This window comes from Myxocyprinus asiaticus, chromosome 17 (genome assembly GCF_019703515.2).
Source record: "Myxocyprinus asiaticus isolate MX2 ecotype Aquarium Trade chromosome 17, UBuf_Myxa_2, whole genome shotgun sequence".
Lineage (NCBI taxonomy): Eukaryota > Metazoa > Chordata > Actinopteri > Cypriniformes > Catostomidae > Myxocyprinus > Myxocyprinus asiaticus.
Window position 1 is genome coordinate 14133388 of NC_059360.1, and position 20773 is coordinate 14154160.

The 20773-nt window shown below is 37.9% G+C and overlaps 1 protein-coding gene across 1 annotated transcript; it reads left to right on the plus strand.

Moving 5' to 3' along the window:
* The first annotated feature begins 454 nt into the window (after window positions 1-454).
* Window positions 455-17260, plus strand: fam161b (FAM161 centrosomal protein B). The gene is given in 10 exon segments (XM_051722350.1): window positions 455-472; window positions 3432-3521; window positions 3523-3743; window positions 5061-5497; window positions 6416-6747; window positions 7211-7329; window positions 12414-12581; window positions 15997-16096; window positions 16234-16412; window positions 16782-17260. Coding segments are annotated over 10 exon segments (1740 nt in total). The 3' UTR covers window positions 16858-17260.
* The last annotated feature ends 3513 nt before the right edge of the window (window positions 17261-20773 follow it).

Below are 20773 nucleotides of genomic sequence, written 5' to 3' on the forward strand. Positions count from 1 at the left end.
CATGCACCGCCTTGGAGCTAAAACGAACTGCATTTGCGTTTAATTTATTTCCAGGAAAGTACAGGAGATATTTATCAGCGCCTTGCTGCTTAAAACGTCTGCTATATGCTCTACAAATAATATGCTATTTTGTCCCTGGAGATTAACCGATACTGTTGACAGTCGCGATGAGAGAAAGGTGCCTTTGGTTGTTCCTTCCGGGGTACTAAGCCTTACAGGCTCCATATGGTCAGGATTAGGGTGGGGGCGGGGTTAGGGCATATGCTGCCTGCCAGGAACAAAATGAGGCCCCTTCGTACAGTGGGCTCTATCGGTGTGTGCTCAGGCGTTGGTGGGTGGAGATTGCAATCAGCCCAGAGATCATTCCATTCCGAGGAAATGGAAGGTTTCCTGATCTCTCACAGTTAATGGAGAAGTGTTTAAATGATGTCCTCATAGCTGGTCTAATCACGCCATGGATCAGATGACACTGGTGAGAAAAAATGCAATTACACGTTGAGCAGGAAAAGAGTGTCTAATGTTTCCAGCAAATATGTTGCTTACATATATATATATATATATATATATATATATATATATATATATATATATATATATATATATATATATATTCAGCGTTTTGTAAATATGCAGTAATTTTTGCATGTTTATTTTATTGTTCTTTTGATTGATTCCGAATCGCTTTTTGCCACGGTGTCCAAAATAATAGCGCTTTAACTGCGAGCGTTTGGGGTTGCCATGGTAACAACATTTACAGCGTTGACTTGTAACACGCGCTCCCTTATAAAAATTTAGAAGAACAGGCTGTCAATATTTTGATCAAATAAAATGTCATGCTCTGCGAAGTTTTATCTAACAGTTGTATGGTCTTAAGAGCAAAATAAAATTTCCCAAGATTTTGTATACAAAACATGAAGTTGTCTTAAAAACGAGTAAACACACATATCATACAGAAACCTGATATATGGCCAAATATGAACATAAATAATAGTGCATAAAGCCTATTTGAGCACGTGTACATATAAAAATTCCACTAGTAGGCTATATGGGAAAATATCTATATTTACATATATGAAAACTTCCATTTTTGTAGTATTTTGAAATATATGTTCCATGTATGTACAGGTATGTGACTTTTGAAATCAGTGAAAAGCATTTATGAACATATTTTTCACATATGTTTTACTTATATTGCCATATATCAGATTTTTGTATGGGAAAGTATATACTATAATAACCATACATACTATAAATGTTGTAGGCTACATGAGAAAGATTTCTACCATGTTAAAGGAATGTTCCGGGTTCAATACAAGTTAAGCTCAATCGACAGCAGTTGTGGCATAATGTTGATTACTGCAAAAAATTATTTCGACTCGTCCCTCCTATTCTTAAAAAAAAAAAAAAAAAAAGCACAAATCTGGGTTACAGTGAGGCACTTATAATGGAAGTGAATGGGGCCAATCTGTAAATGTTAAAATACTCGCTTTCAAAAGTATTGCCACAATTTGTAAGCTATATGAAAGTTGACATGATTTTATTGTGATAAAATTGCTTACTAACCTTTTCTGTTTAAAGTTATATGCAATTTTATATCTTAGTTGTCATGACAATGTATCTATAAACACTAAAACCCTAAAACGACTGGTTGGACGCTAAGTGGTACTATGGGGTAATTTTCGTTAAGCAATAGCCTACACAATAAGGCAAGGCAACTTGATTTCAAACTTTGAACTTTATTTATTTTATTTTTTTTTTAACTAAAAATTCAAATGAAACTGGAAAAAAAATGAAGTGCAATTAAAATTGTGTTGTTCGACTTTTTGAAAGATGGCTTTACAACAGTTGTGAAGGGCAACATCTCTTTAGCAGGTAACCTACTTCATCTGTGCATTCTCTCCATCATGGGCTGGTTGGGTATTTAGTTGTCTGGGTAAATACATCACTTATTGTGGGTTGTTGCGGGTTTAATGTTGATGTTTTATTACCTTTTATCCCAGGACCCAGTTTAGCTGCTTCGGAAGGGAAATGACTTTGAATGTGTGTAAATAAATTTCAAATTGTTCCCTCCTAGGGCTGGGCAATAAATATGTTCACGTTATTTATATATATATATATATATATATATATATATATATATATATATATATAAAAATAAAAAAAATAAATCACAATATCCAATTACATCATCAACCCCCTGGCTGAGGGATCAGTGAATATTCTTGCTTTAGTGATTTTGCACTGAAAATTAAATTAATATATTTAAAAAACGAAAAAATTAAACCAAAGACATTACTAAATTCAAATTGCACTTCAAACAAAACAAAAAAGCAATTAAAATAACGAAGTGGTAAAAAAACATATTTAACCACCTTTCCTTTTACCATCACACAACTATCTGTCTATGACAACAGGCGAAAAATTACTAATACAAATTAAGATCTAAAAACAATTATAAATGTAAAAATAATAATTATAATGATGATAATAATCACTGAAATATAAATCATGGTTCGAGTTGAACGTGTTTTTGTATTATTTTATGATTTAATCACAGATGTATAGGCTATATATAAAGTGACCCTGCAGTTGTGGTCATAATGAACAGCTCTGTGGAAATAAAGCAAACTGAACTCAGAGCATCTCTGATGGTCTGAGGTCATTTGCAGCATTCTCATAGATGATACTATTCTTGCAAAAAACTTTCAGAAGATTGAAACAAAGAAAGAGTGAGAACCCTTTACATATGCGTGATCCACGAGACTGCACACCTCCGAACAAACAGCGCGCCAGACATGCGTATAGACGGCTTTTCTGTCATCTGTTCTTAAAAATATAATAAAGTGTGTTTCTTCAAGCGCGTCTGTGTGTCTAACAGCATTTCTTGTGTCATTCTGAATCCAAGATGTCTTACAGTTACCCATCATGCACATTTATATTCGGTACCTGTAATTAAATGTCTTCTGTCAGTGAGCGTACTTTGCTGCCTGTGTAATTTGATACGTTGGTAAAGAATATCTGGCTTTCAATGCGTTATTTAGGTTCATTTATCATGGGTCACAAACTCTTCATTAGGCAGCTATTCTTTATTTAAGGCTATTCTATTCGTTAGGCTATTGTATTGATATTGGAAGTTCCATTCATAATGTTTCCCCCTTTTACCCGGTGTTGTCCCTTGTACCAAGTAAAACCGGTAACTCTGTACACTGTGGCAACCCTAGTGACAGCATTGGTCTGCAGTGTGACAAGCTATACTTAACATTATTCTTAATTCTTATATAATTGTCAATCATGCAATCTTAAGACTTTATATTAATTGAGACTTTACATGGAAGAAAAAAACACAACTGTTCACATAACAACAGTAAGGGTTTCTTTAAGAGTCAGTCAATCAGTCCAACATTCATAACAAATAAATATTCTTTCTACAGATCTCTCCCACTTTAGATTTCACTAAATCTGTAGAGGGAGACAGTGTGGAAGTTTCCAAAAGCCATTTGTCCTTTTCTGAGGAAAGGATAGAAGATTGATCCATCTCTTGAGATGCATTTGGAGGCTCTAAAGGCCACGAACAAGCAGCAGTTGGAGAATTTAGAGCTTCAGCACCAGGCTGGCTTGGAGAAGAGGGTTCTGCAGAACTCGCTGCTCTCCACAAGCACTGAATGGATACTAAAAACCAGCTTACTGCAGGAGTGCATCAGTAACCATCCTGGCCGAGACACTGAGAAACATAGGCACCGAAGGTAGTTCCAGTCTTAGATGTGTTGTTGATGTTAGAAAAGGTACTAGTTTACTTACTTTTTCTTGTACATAAATAAGCCTCTAGAAACCAAAATTACACTGTAATGATATTCTGAACAAGAACCAATATCCTTTGAAACACAAAAGTAGAGCTTTTTGAAGAATCATTACTCAGCTCTTGCCATAAAACAAGTTCCATAAATTCCAACAAAGTAGTCCATACAACTTGTGCGCTATATTCCAAGTCTTTTGAAGCCATACAATAGGTTTGTGTGAGAAACTTACCAAAATTTAAGTCATTATTCACTGATAATCTCCCTCAATGTGGGCTAGACACAGTCAACTCAGTTAATAATGACAATCGGCTTGTTCCTCGCACAAACCTATTGGCTTCAGAAACCTTCAGATATAGCGCATGAGACATATGGTTTACTTTTTTGTGCTTTTATGGCATTTTTCTGTCATTTTTGGATCTTGACAGTCACTATGAACTTGACAAGAGCTGCATAACAATTCTTCAAAAATGTAAACTTTTGTGTTCCATTGAAAAAATTACAGCATGTGTGTTTGGAACAATATTAAAGGGATAGTTCACCCACAAATGAAAATTGTCTCATTTACTCACCCTCATTTCATCCCAGATGTGTATGACTTTCTTTCTTCTGCTGAACACAAGCAATTGTTTTTTGAAGAATAGCTCGGCTCTGTAGGTCCATACAATGCAAGTGAACGGTGGCCAGAACTTTGAAGGTCCAAAAAGCATCTAAAGGCAGCAGAAAAGTAATCTATACAACTCCAGTAGTTAAATACTGTACATATCTTCAGAAGTGATATGATAGGTATGCATGAGAAATAGATATATTTAAGTCCTTTTTTCCTATAAATTCTCCTCCCTGCCCAGTAGGTGGTGATATGCACGAAGAATGCAAAAACAAAAGAAGGAAAACTCTTAGGAGAAAAGAGCGTTTAGGAGGGCTGTTTGAAAGTGGAGATTTAGAGTAAAAAAAGAACTTAAATATTTATATGTTTCTCACCCACACCTATCACATCGCTTCTGAAGACATGGATTAAACCACTGGAGTCGTATGGATTACTTTTATGCTGCATTTATATGCTTTTTGGAGCTTCAAAGTTTTGGTCACCATTCACTTTATTGTGTGGACCTACAGAGCTGAGATATTCTTTGTGTTCAGCAGAAGAAAGAAAGTCATACACATCTGGGATGGCATGAGGGTGAGTAAATGATGAGAGAATTTTCATTTTTATGTGAACTATTCCTTGAAGGGGCCAAAGTAATCACTCTCCATTCTTTTCTTCAGCTCGAAGTTGATTCTTCAGAATTTTACCTCAAATGGGATCAAGGCTTCAAGTACTGTAACCAGTTCTAAGGGAATGGTGAGAGAGAGGCAGAAGAAGCCTCTACCACAAGAAACGAAGAAAGCCAAAGAGGAGGCAGACCTGGCGGAGTGTCAGAAACAGTTCTGCGTCGTCCCCATCCCTGAGCACATCTCAGAACCTCTTTATGATGACCTCATCCGTGAACAAGAACGCTTGAGGAAAGAAGGTCGCGAGCAGAGGAAAGATTTCCTCTTGACCATGCAGAAGCCCTTCACATTCCACAAGAGGGAGGAAAAAAAGCAAGAGAGGCTGAAGGAGATGGCCTCTTCCAATCAAAGTGAAAAAACAGAACCTGTTATTGTGAGGAAACCTATACCGCAAGCAGTCTCAGACCCCAGGTTCTCTGAACGGTTGAAAGGTGCCATGTATTTAAAATATAGAGAATTTGCATATTGTACTCACAAAGAAAATGTAATCATATTAAATGGATTAACTGATGATAAATCATATTTCAAGGAAAAGTTTGCCCCAAAATAAAACATTCTTTCATTATTTACTCACCCTCATGTGATTCCAAACCTGTATGACTTTTGTTCATCCATGGAACACAAAAGGAGATGTTTAGCAGATGTTTAGCATGTCTACGCTCCAATTTTCATACAATGAACGTGGATGGAGATTCAGACTGTTAAGCTGCAAAAAAAGTACAAAATACAAAATGCATGCAAAAGTACTATTAAAGTAGTCCATATGACTCATGTTCTATATTCCAAGTCTTCTGAAGTCAAAAGATCAAAATTTAAGTTGTTATTCGCTGAAGATATTCCCCTCTGGAGCAACTCTCAAATTGCATTCCATATTCAAGTGTGGCGCATGAAGACCTGTTGCACCAGGTTTGACATCAATGACACCAAATTGCATTAGGTCTTGCGTGTCTTGTAATGAACGTTACGGCAATTTGAATATACACATGCTTAAAAATTCATTTGAGAGCTACAGCAAAGGGAAAGATTTTCAGCGAATAACTTTTGGATCAGTTCCTCACACAATGCTATTGTTTGACTTCAGGAGACTTGGAATATACTGCAAGAGTCGTATAAACTATGTTTGGTGCTTTTAGCCTTTCTCTTTCATTGTATGGACAAAAGCACCCGGGGCATTCTGCTAAATCTCCCCTTTTGTGTTTCACAGTAGAAAGAAAGTCATATGGGTTTGGAACAACAGGAAGGGTTTTTGAACAATTAAAGATTTTTCATTTTTGGGTAAACTAACCTTTTATCTTAGCACATGGTGGCTGATTCACCTTGTAATGTTTTCTCTTGTGATGTTGGTTCAGAACAGGAGCTGCAAAGGAAGATTCGTATTCAGATGAGAGCTCAGGAGACTCTGAAAGCTTCCTCAGCTCCCATTCAAAGGCAGGAACACAGTGCAGATAGCCATTCCCGCATTGCTCAAAAGACCAAAAGCAAGATGCTGAGTTACTTGGAGCAGAATCCATCCTTCAGACCGAAGACTAACACTGCAGTGCCTGACTTTGACAAGCTGTACCAGGCCTTTCAACAAAAGGCAATGGAGAAAGCACATAGGAGAGATGTCACTCACTGTAAGCCATTCCAGCTGCGCACATCAACATTACAGCCACGCCACAGGAGCCCAGAAAACTCACTGGTTGGTTATTTTCATGTGTATCTTTGATTACTTGTTTTAGAGGTTTGATGACATTTCTTTGAAGATTGTAATTCCTTTAAAGGAATAGTTCACCCAATGTCAGCTCCAGAAATATGTATATGACTTTATTTCTTCTGAGGAACACAAAAGGAGAAGTTTTGCTGAATGTCCAAGCTGCTCTATTCCATACAGTTATAGTGGATGGTGACATGGGCTGTCAAGCTCCCAAAGTACAAAAAGAATCATAAAAGTTGTCCATAAGAATTTAACACTATATTCCAAGTCCTCTGTTGCCATATGAATTGTTCTCGTGAGTAACAGACTGAAATTTCATTTGTCATCACTGAAAATCTTGCTTGATAGTTGTAGTCACCATTCACTTTTATTGAATGAAGTAAAACAGCAAGGACATTCTGCAAACCTTCCATTTTTGAAAAGATTTTTTTTTTTTTTTGATTAACAGAAATCAGGCACAACAAGTTTAAAGAGGAGCAGTTCATTTGGAGGCTTGACATCACTGTCTCTGGATACTCTTCCAACTTATATAACAGATGCTGCCAGGAAAAGATCTATGGCTGTAAGGTAAGTTTGGAGCTGCAACTAAAAGCATAAAAGAATGACTAGTGACCAAAAAACATGAACAATTTGTCATCATGTACTCACCCTCATATTCATTTCAAAGCCTTATGAATTTTATTTTTTCCTTTAAAGACAGAAAAAGAAATATTGCTGAAAGTCCAGAGTGCTCTTTTCCATAATGGGGACATGGGCTGTCGAGCTCCAAAAATAACAAGAAAGCTTGATAAAAGAGGTCCATACAACATGTGCGATACTCCAAGTGTTCTGAAGACATACGATAGCTTTGTAGATTTGTATGAAGAAAAGTCAAATTTAAGTCAACTTAAGTCGATATTTACTCAAAATCTTCCCCTCCGCCGTTGTTCTCAAACGTCATTCTCACTTGCTTTCATATTCTACTATGATAGCGCCGCAGATGGCCGCCTCGTGTGGAGCTCTCCAATTCTTCTGTTGTTTTTGTTTGTTTGTCCTGTGTTTAGTAATTTTTTTCCAATCAGTTTTACCAGGGAGGAACTGCTAAACATTCGACAGCACATACCAGATCATCTTTTCCTGGTTTTTGACTATTAGGACGTTTGGCTGGACATTTTAGTCAGAGGCGCAGCTGTGTTGTTTAAGCGCGCTATGAGACGCAGGTGAGGGAAGCGAGCCGGCGCGCTGGTCAAGCTCCGTCAGCGCGGCTTTTGAACAGTGCTACTGAGTATTCATCTAGTAAATCTCCGCTCTCTCCCTAACAAAACGGATGAACTACATCTCCTCACCCATACAAACAAGGACTTTTCAAACTCTGCTGCCTTGTGCTTCACAGAAACCTGGCTGAGCGAAGCCATTCCGGACAGCGCGTTACATCTGCCGGGCTTTCAGCTGTTCAGTGCAGATCACATTGCGGAGTTAATGGGGGAAATTGAGAGGCGTTGGAACATGTTTTTACATCAATGAAAGTTGGTGTACAGATGTAACAACGTTAAAGAATATGTGCTGTCCTAATTTGGAAGTGCTCTTTATCAACTGTAAGCCTTTCTACTCGCCGCGAGAGTTTTCCTCGTTTATTCTGGTGAGTGTTTATATTCCTCCACACGCGTGTGTGAATGCAGTGCTGCAACAGCTGGCTGATCAGATCACAGACACGGAGCAACAACACTCGGACTCACTTATTATTATTCTCTGCGATTTCAACAAAGCCAACCTCACCCGTGAACTGCCAAAATACAGACAGCACATTACATGTCCCACCAGGGACAGAAATATACTGGACCACTGCTACACAACATTAAAGGATGCATATCGCTCTGTCCTTAGAGCAGCTTTGTGACTCTCTGATCACTGTCTGGTTCATCTTCTTCTGACCTACAGGCAGAAACTTAAATCAGCTAAACCTGTATTAAAGACTGTAAAAAGATGGACCAATGAAGCAGAGTTGGAACTACAAGCCTGCATTGACTGCTCTGATTGGAGTGTTTTTGAAGCTGCAGACATCAATCTGGATGAGCTCACAGATACTGTGACATCATATATAAGTTTCTGTGAGGATATGTGCATTTCTACTAGGACTTATTTAACATTCAACAATGACAAACCATGGTTTACAGGAAAACTTAGACAGCTTCATCATGCCAAAGAGGATGCTTACAGAACCGGGGATAAAATGTTGTATAATCAGGCCAAAAACACACTGACCAAGGAAATTAAAGTGGCTAAAAGAAGCTACTCTGAGAAGCTGAAAAACATGTTTTCAGCTAATGACCCTGCATCAGTGTGGAGAGGCCAGAAAGACATTACTAACTTCAAGACACCATCCCCCAGCACTGTAGGGAACCAACAACTGGCTGACGACTTGAATGTGTTTTTACTGTAGATTTGAAAAGCCCAGTCTCACACCCCACACCTGCTCTGACCTTCACTTCACATAAACACCAACACCTCCTGCAACCCCCCCCTTCCCTGCTACTAAACCTGCACTTAAGATCTGTGAAGTGGAGGTGTGCCGGGTCTTCCAGAAACAAAAGACAAGGAAAGCACAGGGCCCAGACGGTGTTTTACCCACTTGTCTAAAATCCTGTGCTGACCAGCTGGTTCCCATCTTCACACAGATCTTCAACAGATCACTGGAGCAGTGTGAAGTTCTCTGCTGCTTCAAATGCTCCACTATCATCCCTGTCCCAAAGAAACCCAATATCAAAGGAATTAATGACTACAAGCCCGTCGCTCTGACGTCTGTGGTCATGAAGTCATTTGTGAGACTGGTGTTGGCCCACCTGAAGGACATCACTGGACCCTTTCTAGATCCCCTTCAATTTGCTTATAGAGCAAACAGGTCTGTGGATGATGTAGTCAACATGGGATTGCATCATATCCTGCAACATCTGGACAGACCAGATATAAATGCAAGGATCTTTTTGTGGACTTCAGTTTGGCTTTCAACACCATCATCCCAGCTCTCCTATGGAATAAATTAACCCAGCTCTCTGTTCTCATGTCTATCTGTCAGCAGATCACCAGCTTTCTGACGGACAGGCAGCAGCTAGTGAGACTGGGGAAATTCACTTCCAGCACATGTACGATCAGCACTGGTGCCCCGCAGGGATGTGTGCTCTCCTCACTACTCTTCTCCATGCATACCAACGACTGCACTGCCAAGGACCCCTCTGTCAAGCTCCTGAAGTTTGCAGACAACACTACTGTCATCGGCCTCATCCAAGATGACAATGAGTCTGCATACAGAAGGGAGGTTGAATGGCTGGCTCACTTGAACTGCAGTCATAACAACCTGGAGCTCAACACGCTCAAAACAATGGAGATGATTATGGACTTTTGTGAACACCACAACATTGACCCCACTCACCATTCTAAACACCTGTGTGGCAGCAGTGGAGTCATTCAGGATCCTGGGCACTACCATCTCACAGGACCTGAAGTGGGAGACCCACATTGACCATGTGAAAAAGGCCCATCAGAGTTTGTACTTCCTTAGCCAGTTGAGGAAGTTCAACCTACCACAGGCACTGCTAATCCAGTTCTACTCAGCAGTCATTGAGTCTGTCCTCTGCACTTCAATAGCTGTCTGGTTTGGTTCAGCTACGAAATCAGACATCAGAAGACTACAAAGGACAGTTCGGACTGCTGAGCGGATTATTGGTTGCCCCTTGCCCCCCTTCAAGAACTGTACACTTCCAGAGTGAGGAAAAGGGCACCTAAAATCACTCTGGACCCCACTCACCCAGCCCACTACCTTTTTGAACTGTTGCCTTCTGGCCGACGCTACAGAGGACTGAGCACTGAACAAGAACAGTTTTTTCCCTCAGGCTATCCATCTCATGAACAGTTAAAACTATACTATATTTACACTGGTGGCCAAAAGTTTGGAATAATGTACAGATTTTGTTGTTTCGGAAGGAAATTGGTACTTTAATTCACCAAAGTGTCATTCAGTTGATCTCAAAGTATAGTCAGGATATTACTGATGTAAAAACAGCACCATCACTATTTGAAAAAAGTCATTTTTGATCAAATCTAGACAGGCCCCATTTCCAGCAGCCATCACTCCAACATCTTATCCTTGAGTAATCATGCTAAATTGCTAATTTGGTACTAGAAAATTACTTGCCATTATATCAAAATGCGGTTGAAAGCTATTTGGTTCGTAAAATGAAGCTTAACATTGTCTTTGTGTTTGTTTTTGAGTTGCCACAGTATGCAATAGACTGGCATGTCTTAAGGTCAATATTAGGTCAAAAATGGCAAAAAAGAAACAGCTTTCTCTAGAAACTCATCAGTCAATCATTGTTTTGAGGAATGGAGGCTATACAATGCTTGAAACTTCCAAAAAAAATAAAAAACTGAAGATTTCATACAAAGGTGTTTCACTACAGTATTCAAAGACATAGGACAACTGGCTCTAACAAGGACAGAAAGAGATGCGGAAGGCCAGATGTACAACTAAACAAGAGGATAAGTATATCAGAGTCTCTAGTTTGAGAAATAGACGCCTCACATGTCCTCAGCTGAGAGCTTCATTGAATTCTACCCGCTCAACACCAGTTTTATGTACAACAGTTAAGAGAAGACTCAGGGGTGCAGGCCTTATGGGAGGAATTGCAAAGAAAAAACACTTTTTAAACAGAAAAAAAAAAAGAAAAGGTTAGAGTGGGCAAAGAAACTCAGACATTGGACAACAGATGATTGGAAAAGAGTGTTATGAATCTTAACCCCATTGAGCTTTTGTGGGATCAGCTAGACTGTAAGGTGCGTGAGAAGTGCCCGACAAGACAACCACATCTATGGCAAGTGCTACAGGAAGTGTGGGGTGAAATGTCACCTGAGTATCTGGACAAACTGAGAGCTGGAATGCCAAGGATCTGCAGAGCTGTCATTGCTGCACCCTTTGAATTTTTTTTTCAAAATGTAATAGTAATTTTTCACATTATTAATGTCCTGACTATACATTGTGATCAGTTGAATGCCACTTTGGTGAATAAAAGTACCAATTTCTTTCCATAGGAGCAAAATCTGTACATTATTCTAAACTTTTGGCCACCAGTGTACATGCAATACACAGCCTAGTCAGTTATATTATTTAACATATCCTTCCTCTTCTGCATTACATTCCCTTGCACTGTATATAACAGATTTGTATTTGTACATACTGTATGTATATTTTTGTCTTATTGTGTATTTCTATATATACTTATATTTCTATTTCTATTTCGATTTTTTTTATTATTATTATCTCTATTCTTGTTGTTGTATTATTTGTGCACTGGAAGCTTCTGTTACCAAGAAAAATTACTTGTATGTGAAAGCATATTTGGCAATAAAGCTCATTCTGATTCTGATTCTTGAATTAAGAAAATAATCACACAGGAAATCGACATGTTGTTACTGAATGTCCCAATACCCTGCAATCAACCCCATACTGATAGGCAGCGTCTCCCATCACATGTTTTTGCATCAATTCAAATTAGAGCTGTCAGAAATAAAGCGTTGACGCATGCGATTAAAAAAGTATAACGCTTTAATTTTCCATAATTGTGATTTACGCATTTACGCTTAATACAACACAATCTTTTTTTTATCTGCCTTTCATGTAGAAGATCTCTAGAGCTAAAGGACCTCAAGGAGCAGGAAAATACTGAGTGGATGAGACAACACATAATTAAATCTCAAGCTATGAGCAGGGCAGTAGCAATGCGAGCAAAGGCAATGGACCCCCATAAGAGTCTGAAAGAGGTCTACCAGGAGAAACTCAAACAGCACCGGTGAGAACTTTAAGAAGAATGACCAACTGTTTGTTCATCTGCAGACTTTAAAGGAATGTTCCAGGTTTCATTCAAGTTAAGCTGTATCAACAACATCTGTGAATTGCTGTCGAGTACCACAGCATGCTATCCCTTAGTTTATAAAAACAAACAAAAATTGTGTTCACAGTATTATGCTCACTATGGAAATCTTTGGGGCAAGGTAATACACAGGAATAAACATTAAAATTGACAACGTTTCAAAAGTATAGCCACAAGACAAACTTTATATGTGTTAACATAAGATTAGTGTGATAGAATCAGTAAACAGCCTTGCATGTCCAAAGTTATTATCCAATTTTCCAACTCCTGTCATGACAATGTAAAGCCAGTAGACCTGGTAACTTTCACAGTATACATGCTAAGATACAAGAAAATGACATGACATAACTATCCACAACTATTCACAAGTCGAAATTATTTTATGATTCTAAGTTCAGTCATGAAACACTATATGGCGCAAGCTATTAGTACCTCTGTTAGCCAATTGGCTTGCATATTCTATGTTCCAAGCTGAGAGGTCCTTTGATGTTATCCGTTAGCCAATGAACTTGCGTACTCTCTCTTTGTCTCACATTTAAATTGTCTCCTCAGGTGTGAATCACATCAATATTCATGATCATCCACGCCTCCTCGCATATGGCCTTTCTAACACTAAAAGTGTCTTACAAAAGTTAAATGACTATATTGTTTTGTATGAATGAGTGATCAGGATGGTTTTCACATCATTTTTGTAGCAAAAACTCTAGGCTACAAGATCCAGTTCTCAAAAGTCTTGTGAACAAATGTTTAGTATGTGATATATGGCCTTATTTCAGTGACTTAACATTTTTGTTTTTTCAAAAACCATGCATAAACATTATTTTCTCAAAAATACAAACATGTACATACATGTTGTTCACATATTATTGTAGCCCAGTTTGTGCTGAATACAGTGTTATCAGACTTTAGCCATTAATATGTTTTTAAGCAACTGAAAAAAAATCACAAATGTCAAGGCATGTCAAAACTTCTCCAGGGCCCAAAACACCCTCAGACCCGAGAGGATTAAAGGTAAGCTGATTTCACTACAGTGCGCTACAAGAGTTTTCTCTCTTAAAAAACATTCTCCTACCCAGCACCAAACGTCTAGAGCTGCTTCAAATGTATTTTATGTTTGTCTAGTTGTGCAGCAGCAGCAGCATGTCTGTGTATGTTTTACCAGTAACGAGTCTTCATACTTGCTCTCCAGCAGCAGCGTAAGCAGATCTAGTCAACCAAGACCAAACCTACAAAATTTTTATATCAATTATAACACTTTAAAGAAATATTCCGGGTTCCATACCAGTTAAGCTCAATCGACAGCATTTGTGGCATAATGTTGATTACCATAAAAAAAAAATTTCTTTAACCTCGTGCGACCCCGTGTCCACATGCGTGGACGTTGTATTTTGGCATCGCTATACGCAACGCATAATTTAATTTCATTTAAACCAACTTATCTCAGTTCAGGAGACTCTGTGCTGTCATTAAAGGGTTAAACAATCGACGGACAGAGTCATGTGACAAAACAACAGGGCGGCGATCGCAGAGGAGTTTGTGTTTGGTTGAAACAGCAGCAAAACTATCTGGTAAGAAATGTAATTACGTCTTTACATTGAAATCTGTTTGAGTCAAAAGATTAGAGTCTATCTGATTTGCCATTTTTATAATTTGAGCAATTTATCGCTAAACAGCACAGTGTTAAACACAGTGACCACATTCGTGGACTGTGTGCTCAGTTTCAGTTAAAATATCCTATATTCCCTGTTTATTATCATATATGCATCCAAAAACTGGAAAAGTTTGCTTTCAGAGGCTTTATATGGAGTTAGGATGAAAACAAGGTGCATTTTAAACTGTTCTGCGCCCAGTGCAGACAGACAGCACACTGGAGGTTAAGTCATTCACTAAATAGGGAGCAAGGGAGCATTCTGTAGCTCTCTACACAGCTAAGAGCTTTAAACTTCCTATTTAAAGTTAAGTTTCTGGCTGCAGATGATGTTTGGACCACTCAAAATGTTTGGCAGACATTAGACAATGGTAATCAGTACATAGATTCAGTATTTTTTATGCAAAATTTTATTTTAACATGGTTGGCAGTGATTGGATGATGCTGGCCATTTCTTTGAATCAGAATTATTTATGCTAATTTCTGATGTAATGTCTGTAATGTCTCAAAAACACGAATAACCAACACTTCTGGAAACATAATAAACAATTTTATATATATATAAAAAAAGTCTGACTTACTATAGCTTTGTATTATTTGAAATGTCACAACTAAGTCCTGCTGTCCACGTATGAGGACATCAATTTTTAGGAAAACTATTTACACACATTATATATATATATATATATATATATATATATATATATATATATATATATATATATATATATATAAAATGTTATTTTTTTTTTTATTTTTTTTAATTTTTTTTTTTTTTAATGTTTCTTAGGGGCTACTAGTTACAAATCAAAAACGGGAATGGAAAATGCACACAGCAGTCACACAGGGGTCTCAGAAATTAAAAAAAGGCAAAAGAGGTTACAGTGAGGCACTTACAACAGAAGTTAATGCAACCAATTTTTTAAGGGTTTAAAGGTAGAAACACGGAACTTATCATTTTATATAATTTTTTTTGCAGTTTAGCGGCGTTTTACCGGAAATGCATGTTTTACGCCGTTAATGTCATCATGTCAACAAAGTTGTAAAATTGGATAAAACTATACTCAGAAAAGGTTGGTTAGCAGTTGTATCACTAAAATCATGTTAACACACATATTGTTTACGTCTTGTGGCTATACTTTTAAAGTATTTTGAGTATTTTAATGTTTGCAGATTCGCCCCATTTACTTCCATTGTAAGTGCCTCACTGTAAACCACATGTTTTAGATTTTTTTTAAAGAAAAGGAGGTTTATCGGTAGCCAGCTGATACGTGATAGCTGTGCAGTGTGTAAACCTCACTACCCTGGCTTTAAGAGACACACTAGCAACTGCGGCGAGAGGCCATGACTTTATAGCCCCCATGCTAGCGCATCCAACTCCTATGCTGGGGATTGCAGGTTCGAATCCCGCTCAGGGTGGGTCGAGTAGGACCGGTGACAGAGGCATAAGTCAAAATTATTTCAACATTATGCCACAAAAGCTGTCGATTGAGCTTAACTTGTATTGAACCCAGAATATTCCTTTAAATGTATTCCAAGAGTTGTCATGACTGAACTGTGGTAATTGACAGCATGTCACAGTTGCTGTTAGTATAGCTTAATTTTTTGTGAACTGTAAACATTCCTTTAATGAATGAACAAGCCATCACGCATGCAATGACTAACTGTGAGTTCTTGTGTATGTAGGCAAGCTGATCTAGAGAGGGTAAAAGATTATCAAAAAGAACTTAAAGAAATAAGAACTCGAGTGACAGCCCGTCCGTATCTCTTTGAGCAGGTGTCCCAGGTACACTACCAGCTGTTTAAACTGTTTTTTATTTTTTAATTCAGAATTCAATGTTTAATTATTCAAAATCTACATACTATATGCAAATGCTTCAGAGCACTACATTTCTTAAGAAGTACTTGTGTTCTAATTTTCAGAAAAATGCCAAAAGTAACGCAGAACGCCGATACAGGACCACATTGGAACAAGCAGGTTTGGACGAAAATTTTGTGAGATCAAAGGGAGAAACTGATAAGCCCATCCATGGATCAAAAAGTGTGGATGATGAATCTGAAGATGAGGAGCATAACAGCAATGAGAGTGAAACCCACCTGAGGTATGGAGGCAAATGAATGAAGTGGGTGGTATTTAAATGAAGAATCACAGATTACCACTTTTGATCTTTAAATCTGTTCAGTGCAAAGATTTAACAGTGTGTTGTAAAGTAATTATCACAGTTTCACTCTGAGATACTTCCTCTCTTGTATCCCATAATGTACAAACCAAAAACAATCAAGAGGGTCTTACTCACTGGAATTATAGCAACGTGGTTATTACATATGGAATGATCTATTTATTGCAATTTGTTTGCGTAACTGCAAGGCTTTATTGTCATTGACATTAGGGAAAAGTAACCATGCAGATATTATGATGTTGTGGTCATATGGATACATGGTAATCTAACATGCTGTTATTTACATTTTAGGAAGTGGGGAAGACATGTTAAAAAAGATGAGAAAAAAGAGGGGAATGTGGAAACCAAAGAGGAAGAATTGTGCTGACAAAAGACATGTTTGATGATCCATATTCCACATGTGCAAGGAAGAACAACAAATCACTGGCAGACTGTTCCTCCAATTATTTCAGTGTTTGAAACATTGTGTGTTGAGTTGTACGTATTTTGATCAGTTGATTAGTTCACCATTAATATTGCTCATACTTAGGGGTTAGGGGTTTGAACAAAACCACTTACCCAATGAAAGAAATTCTCTCTTAGCTAATACTGTTATTTATACAGGGGACCTTTTAACCTGGTACATTATGAAAATATTAATTTTACAAATTTTATTTTAGCAATATTATAATTTTTTATTTTGTTCACATTTTAGCTTTTGTAAAATGTACAAATTCCATGTATTCCAGCAATAAATGTCTTGAAAGTTATATATATATAAATTTACGGTGTGTGTGTGTGTGTGTATATATATATATATATATATATATATATACACAGGTGCATCTCAATAGATTAGAATGTCGTGGAAAAGTTCATTTATTTCAGTAATTCAACTCAAATTGTGAAACTCGTGTATTAAATAAATTCAATGCACACAGACTGAAGTAGTTTAAGTCTTTGGTTCTTTTAATTGTGATGATTTTGGCTCTCATTTAACAAAAACCCACCAATTCACTATTTCAACAAATTAGAATACATCATAAGACCAATAAAAAAAACATTTTTAGTGAATTGTTGGCCTTCTGGAAAGTATGTTCATTTATTGTATATGTACTCAATACTTGGTAGGGGCTCCTTTTGCTTTAATTACTGCCTCAATTCGGCGTGGCATGGAGGTGATCAGTTTGTGGCACTGCTGAGGTGGTATGGAAGCCCAGGTTTCTTTGACAGTGGCATTCAGCTCATCTGCATTTTTTGGTCTCTTGTTTCTCATTTTCCTCTTGACAATACCCCATAGATTCTCTATGGGGTTCAGGTCTGGTGAGTTTGCTGGCCAGTCAAGCACACCAACACCATGGTCATTTAACCAACTTTTGGTGCTTTTGGCAGTGTGGGCAGGTGCCAAATCCTGCTGGAAAATGAAATCAGCATCTTTAAAAAGCTGGTCAGCAGAAGGAAGCATGAAGTGCTCCAAAATTTCTTGGTAAAAGGGTGCAGTGACTTTGGTTTTCAAAAAACACAATGGACCAACACCAGCAGATGACATTGCATCCCAAATCATCACAGACTGTGGAAACTTAACACTGGACTTCAAGCAACTTGGGCTATGAGCTTCTCCACCCTTCCTCCAGACTCTAGGACCTTGGTTTCCAAATGAAATACAAAACTTGCTCTCATCTGAAAAGAGGACTTTGGACCACTGGGCAACAGTCCAGTTCTTCTTCTCCTTAGCCCAGGTAAGACGCCTCTGACGTTGTCTGTGGTTCAGGAGTGGCTTAACAAGAGGAATACAACAACTGTAGCCAAATTCCTTGACACGTCTGTGTGTGGTGGCTCTTGATGCCTTGACCCCAGCCTCAGTCCATTCCTTGTGAAGTTCATCCAAATTCTTGAATCGATTTTGCTTGACAATCCTCATAAGCATGCGGTTCTCTCGGTTGGTTGTGCATCTTTTTCTTCCACACTTTTTCCTTCCACTCAACTTTCTGTTAACATGCTTGGATACAGCACTCTGTGAACAGCCAGCTTCATTGGCAATGAATGTTTGTGGCTTACCCTCCTTGTGAAGTGTGTCAGTGATTGTCTTCTGGACAACTGTCAGATCAGCAGTCTTCCCCATGATTGTGTAGCCTAGTGAACCAAACTGAGAGACCATTTTGAAGGCTCAGGAAACCTTTGCAGGTGTTTTGAGTTGATTAGCTGATTGGCATGTCACCATATTCAAATTTTTTGAGATAGTGAATTGGTGGGTTTTTGTTAAATGTGAGCCAAAATCATCACAATTAAAAGAACCAAAGACTTAAACTACTTCAGTCTGTGTGCATTGAATTGATTTAATACACGAGTTTCACAATTTGAGTTGAATTACTGAAATAAATGAACTTTTCCACGACATTCTAATTTATTGAGATGCACCTGTATATATATATATATATATGTTGCCACGGTACCAATACCCATGGTTCTCTACCAATTTCGATACCACAGAAAAAATGTGCTGATATGATAATGTGCTATTGAACACACTCCTTTCTGAGAATTTGAAAGCAGTCGTGTGTCAGTAAGACAGTGCGCGGGTACTGAATTATGTCGGTGCTCGGTACTACCGTTACTGTAGAAACACTGGTATCGTTACATCTATTTTTATTTTAGTAACGACTTGGCACTGAAGTACAGGTACTTTTGACAACACTAATATATATATATATATATATATATATATATATATATATATATATATATATATATATATATATATATATAATTTGTACTATTTACAAGTATTTACACTGATATGTAAAACAAGTGCAAAAACGGCACTGTCTCTTTAAGAATAGTGTCAGTTCAGCGAGCATCTCACAAAAGTGTTTTGGTTGAGCACACATTAACGAGATGTGTGATTAGAATTAAATGTTTCTTTTGTGTGTGTGTGTGTTTGATCCACAACTGACTATAAAGAATAGAAGGGGTACTAAAAGAGACATTATTCAGTGACAGATAAATTGCATGGATCTCGTCTTTGGGCACATTACACAGAATGAGTCAAGCCAAACTTTTACTCTCAACACGCAGTGAAAGGATCTCTGTGATCTCTGTGTCAGTGGCTTATAGCAGACATTTAGTCGCATTGCGTGAAATGTGGCCATGTATGCGGGTGTTTTACTTGCATTGTAGAAGGCTGTGAATAGAGTAATCAAATCAACCTTTGATTTTCAAAATCGGTATTGAGATTTTTAAAATTAAGATAGCAATTAATCTGATAATCAATGTTTTTTATAAAGCCCATCTAGCAACCATGCAGAACACTAACCATGCCCAAGCAACCATCCAGAATGCCATAGCATCAACACCACTGCAATATACACTGATGAGCCAAAACAATATGACCACTCACAGGTGAAGCAAATAATGTTGACCATCTCCTAACAAGGCCACATGTCAAGGAAGTGATGGCACCAGGATGCATTGTGGGAAGACAACAAGCCAGTGGAGGGAGTGTGATGTCTTGGCAATGTTCTGCTGGGAAACCCTGAGTCCAGCCATTCATGTGGACATCAATTAGACACGTGCCACCTACCTTAACATTGTTGCAGACTAGGTACACCCCTTCATGGCAATGGTATTCCCTGATGGCAGTGGCCTCTTTCAGCAGGATAACGCACCCTGCCACACTGCACATATTGTTCAGGAATGTTTTGAGGAACATGATGACGAGTTCAAGGTGTTTCCGTGGCCTCCAATTCCCCAGATCTCAATTTGATAGAGCATCTGTGGGATGTGCTGGACCAACAAGTCTGATCCATAGTGGCTCCAGCTCACAACTTACAGTACTTGAAGGATCTTCTGCTAATGTCTTGGTGGCAGTTACCACAGGACCACCAGCAGATATTAGGCAGTTGGTCATAATGTTTTGGCTCATCAGTGTAAATCTATTTAGTCTTTTAAAGTTTTATCTTTTGAAAGGAGACTGCAACATAAATATTATAGTTTTATTTTGTTTTACAAATTGTGTTGGTGAAGTAACTTAGGTTTTTATACTGCTGAGTCTTCTTGTATAATGTTTTCACAGTACACAGAGGATTATGAATGTTCAAGAAATTCCATCTGGGTGTCATAACATTTTTATTAAAATAGAAAAACAAAAGCAGTTTAATTTTATGATTGTAAAAATGTTAGGGGAAAACTGACCACCCAAAAAAATAAAAATATATATATTAAAAGTAGTATATTTGCTTGAGTTCTACTTCCTCCTCATAAAATCATGTTGTAAACCACAGAAACGGTAACTGGGCGTAATGCTG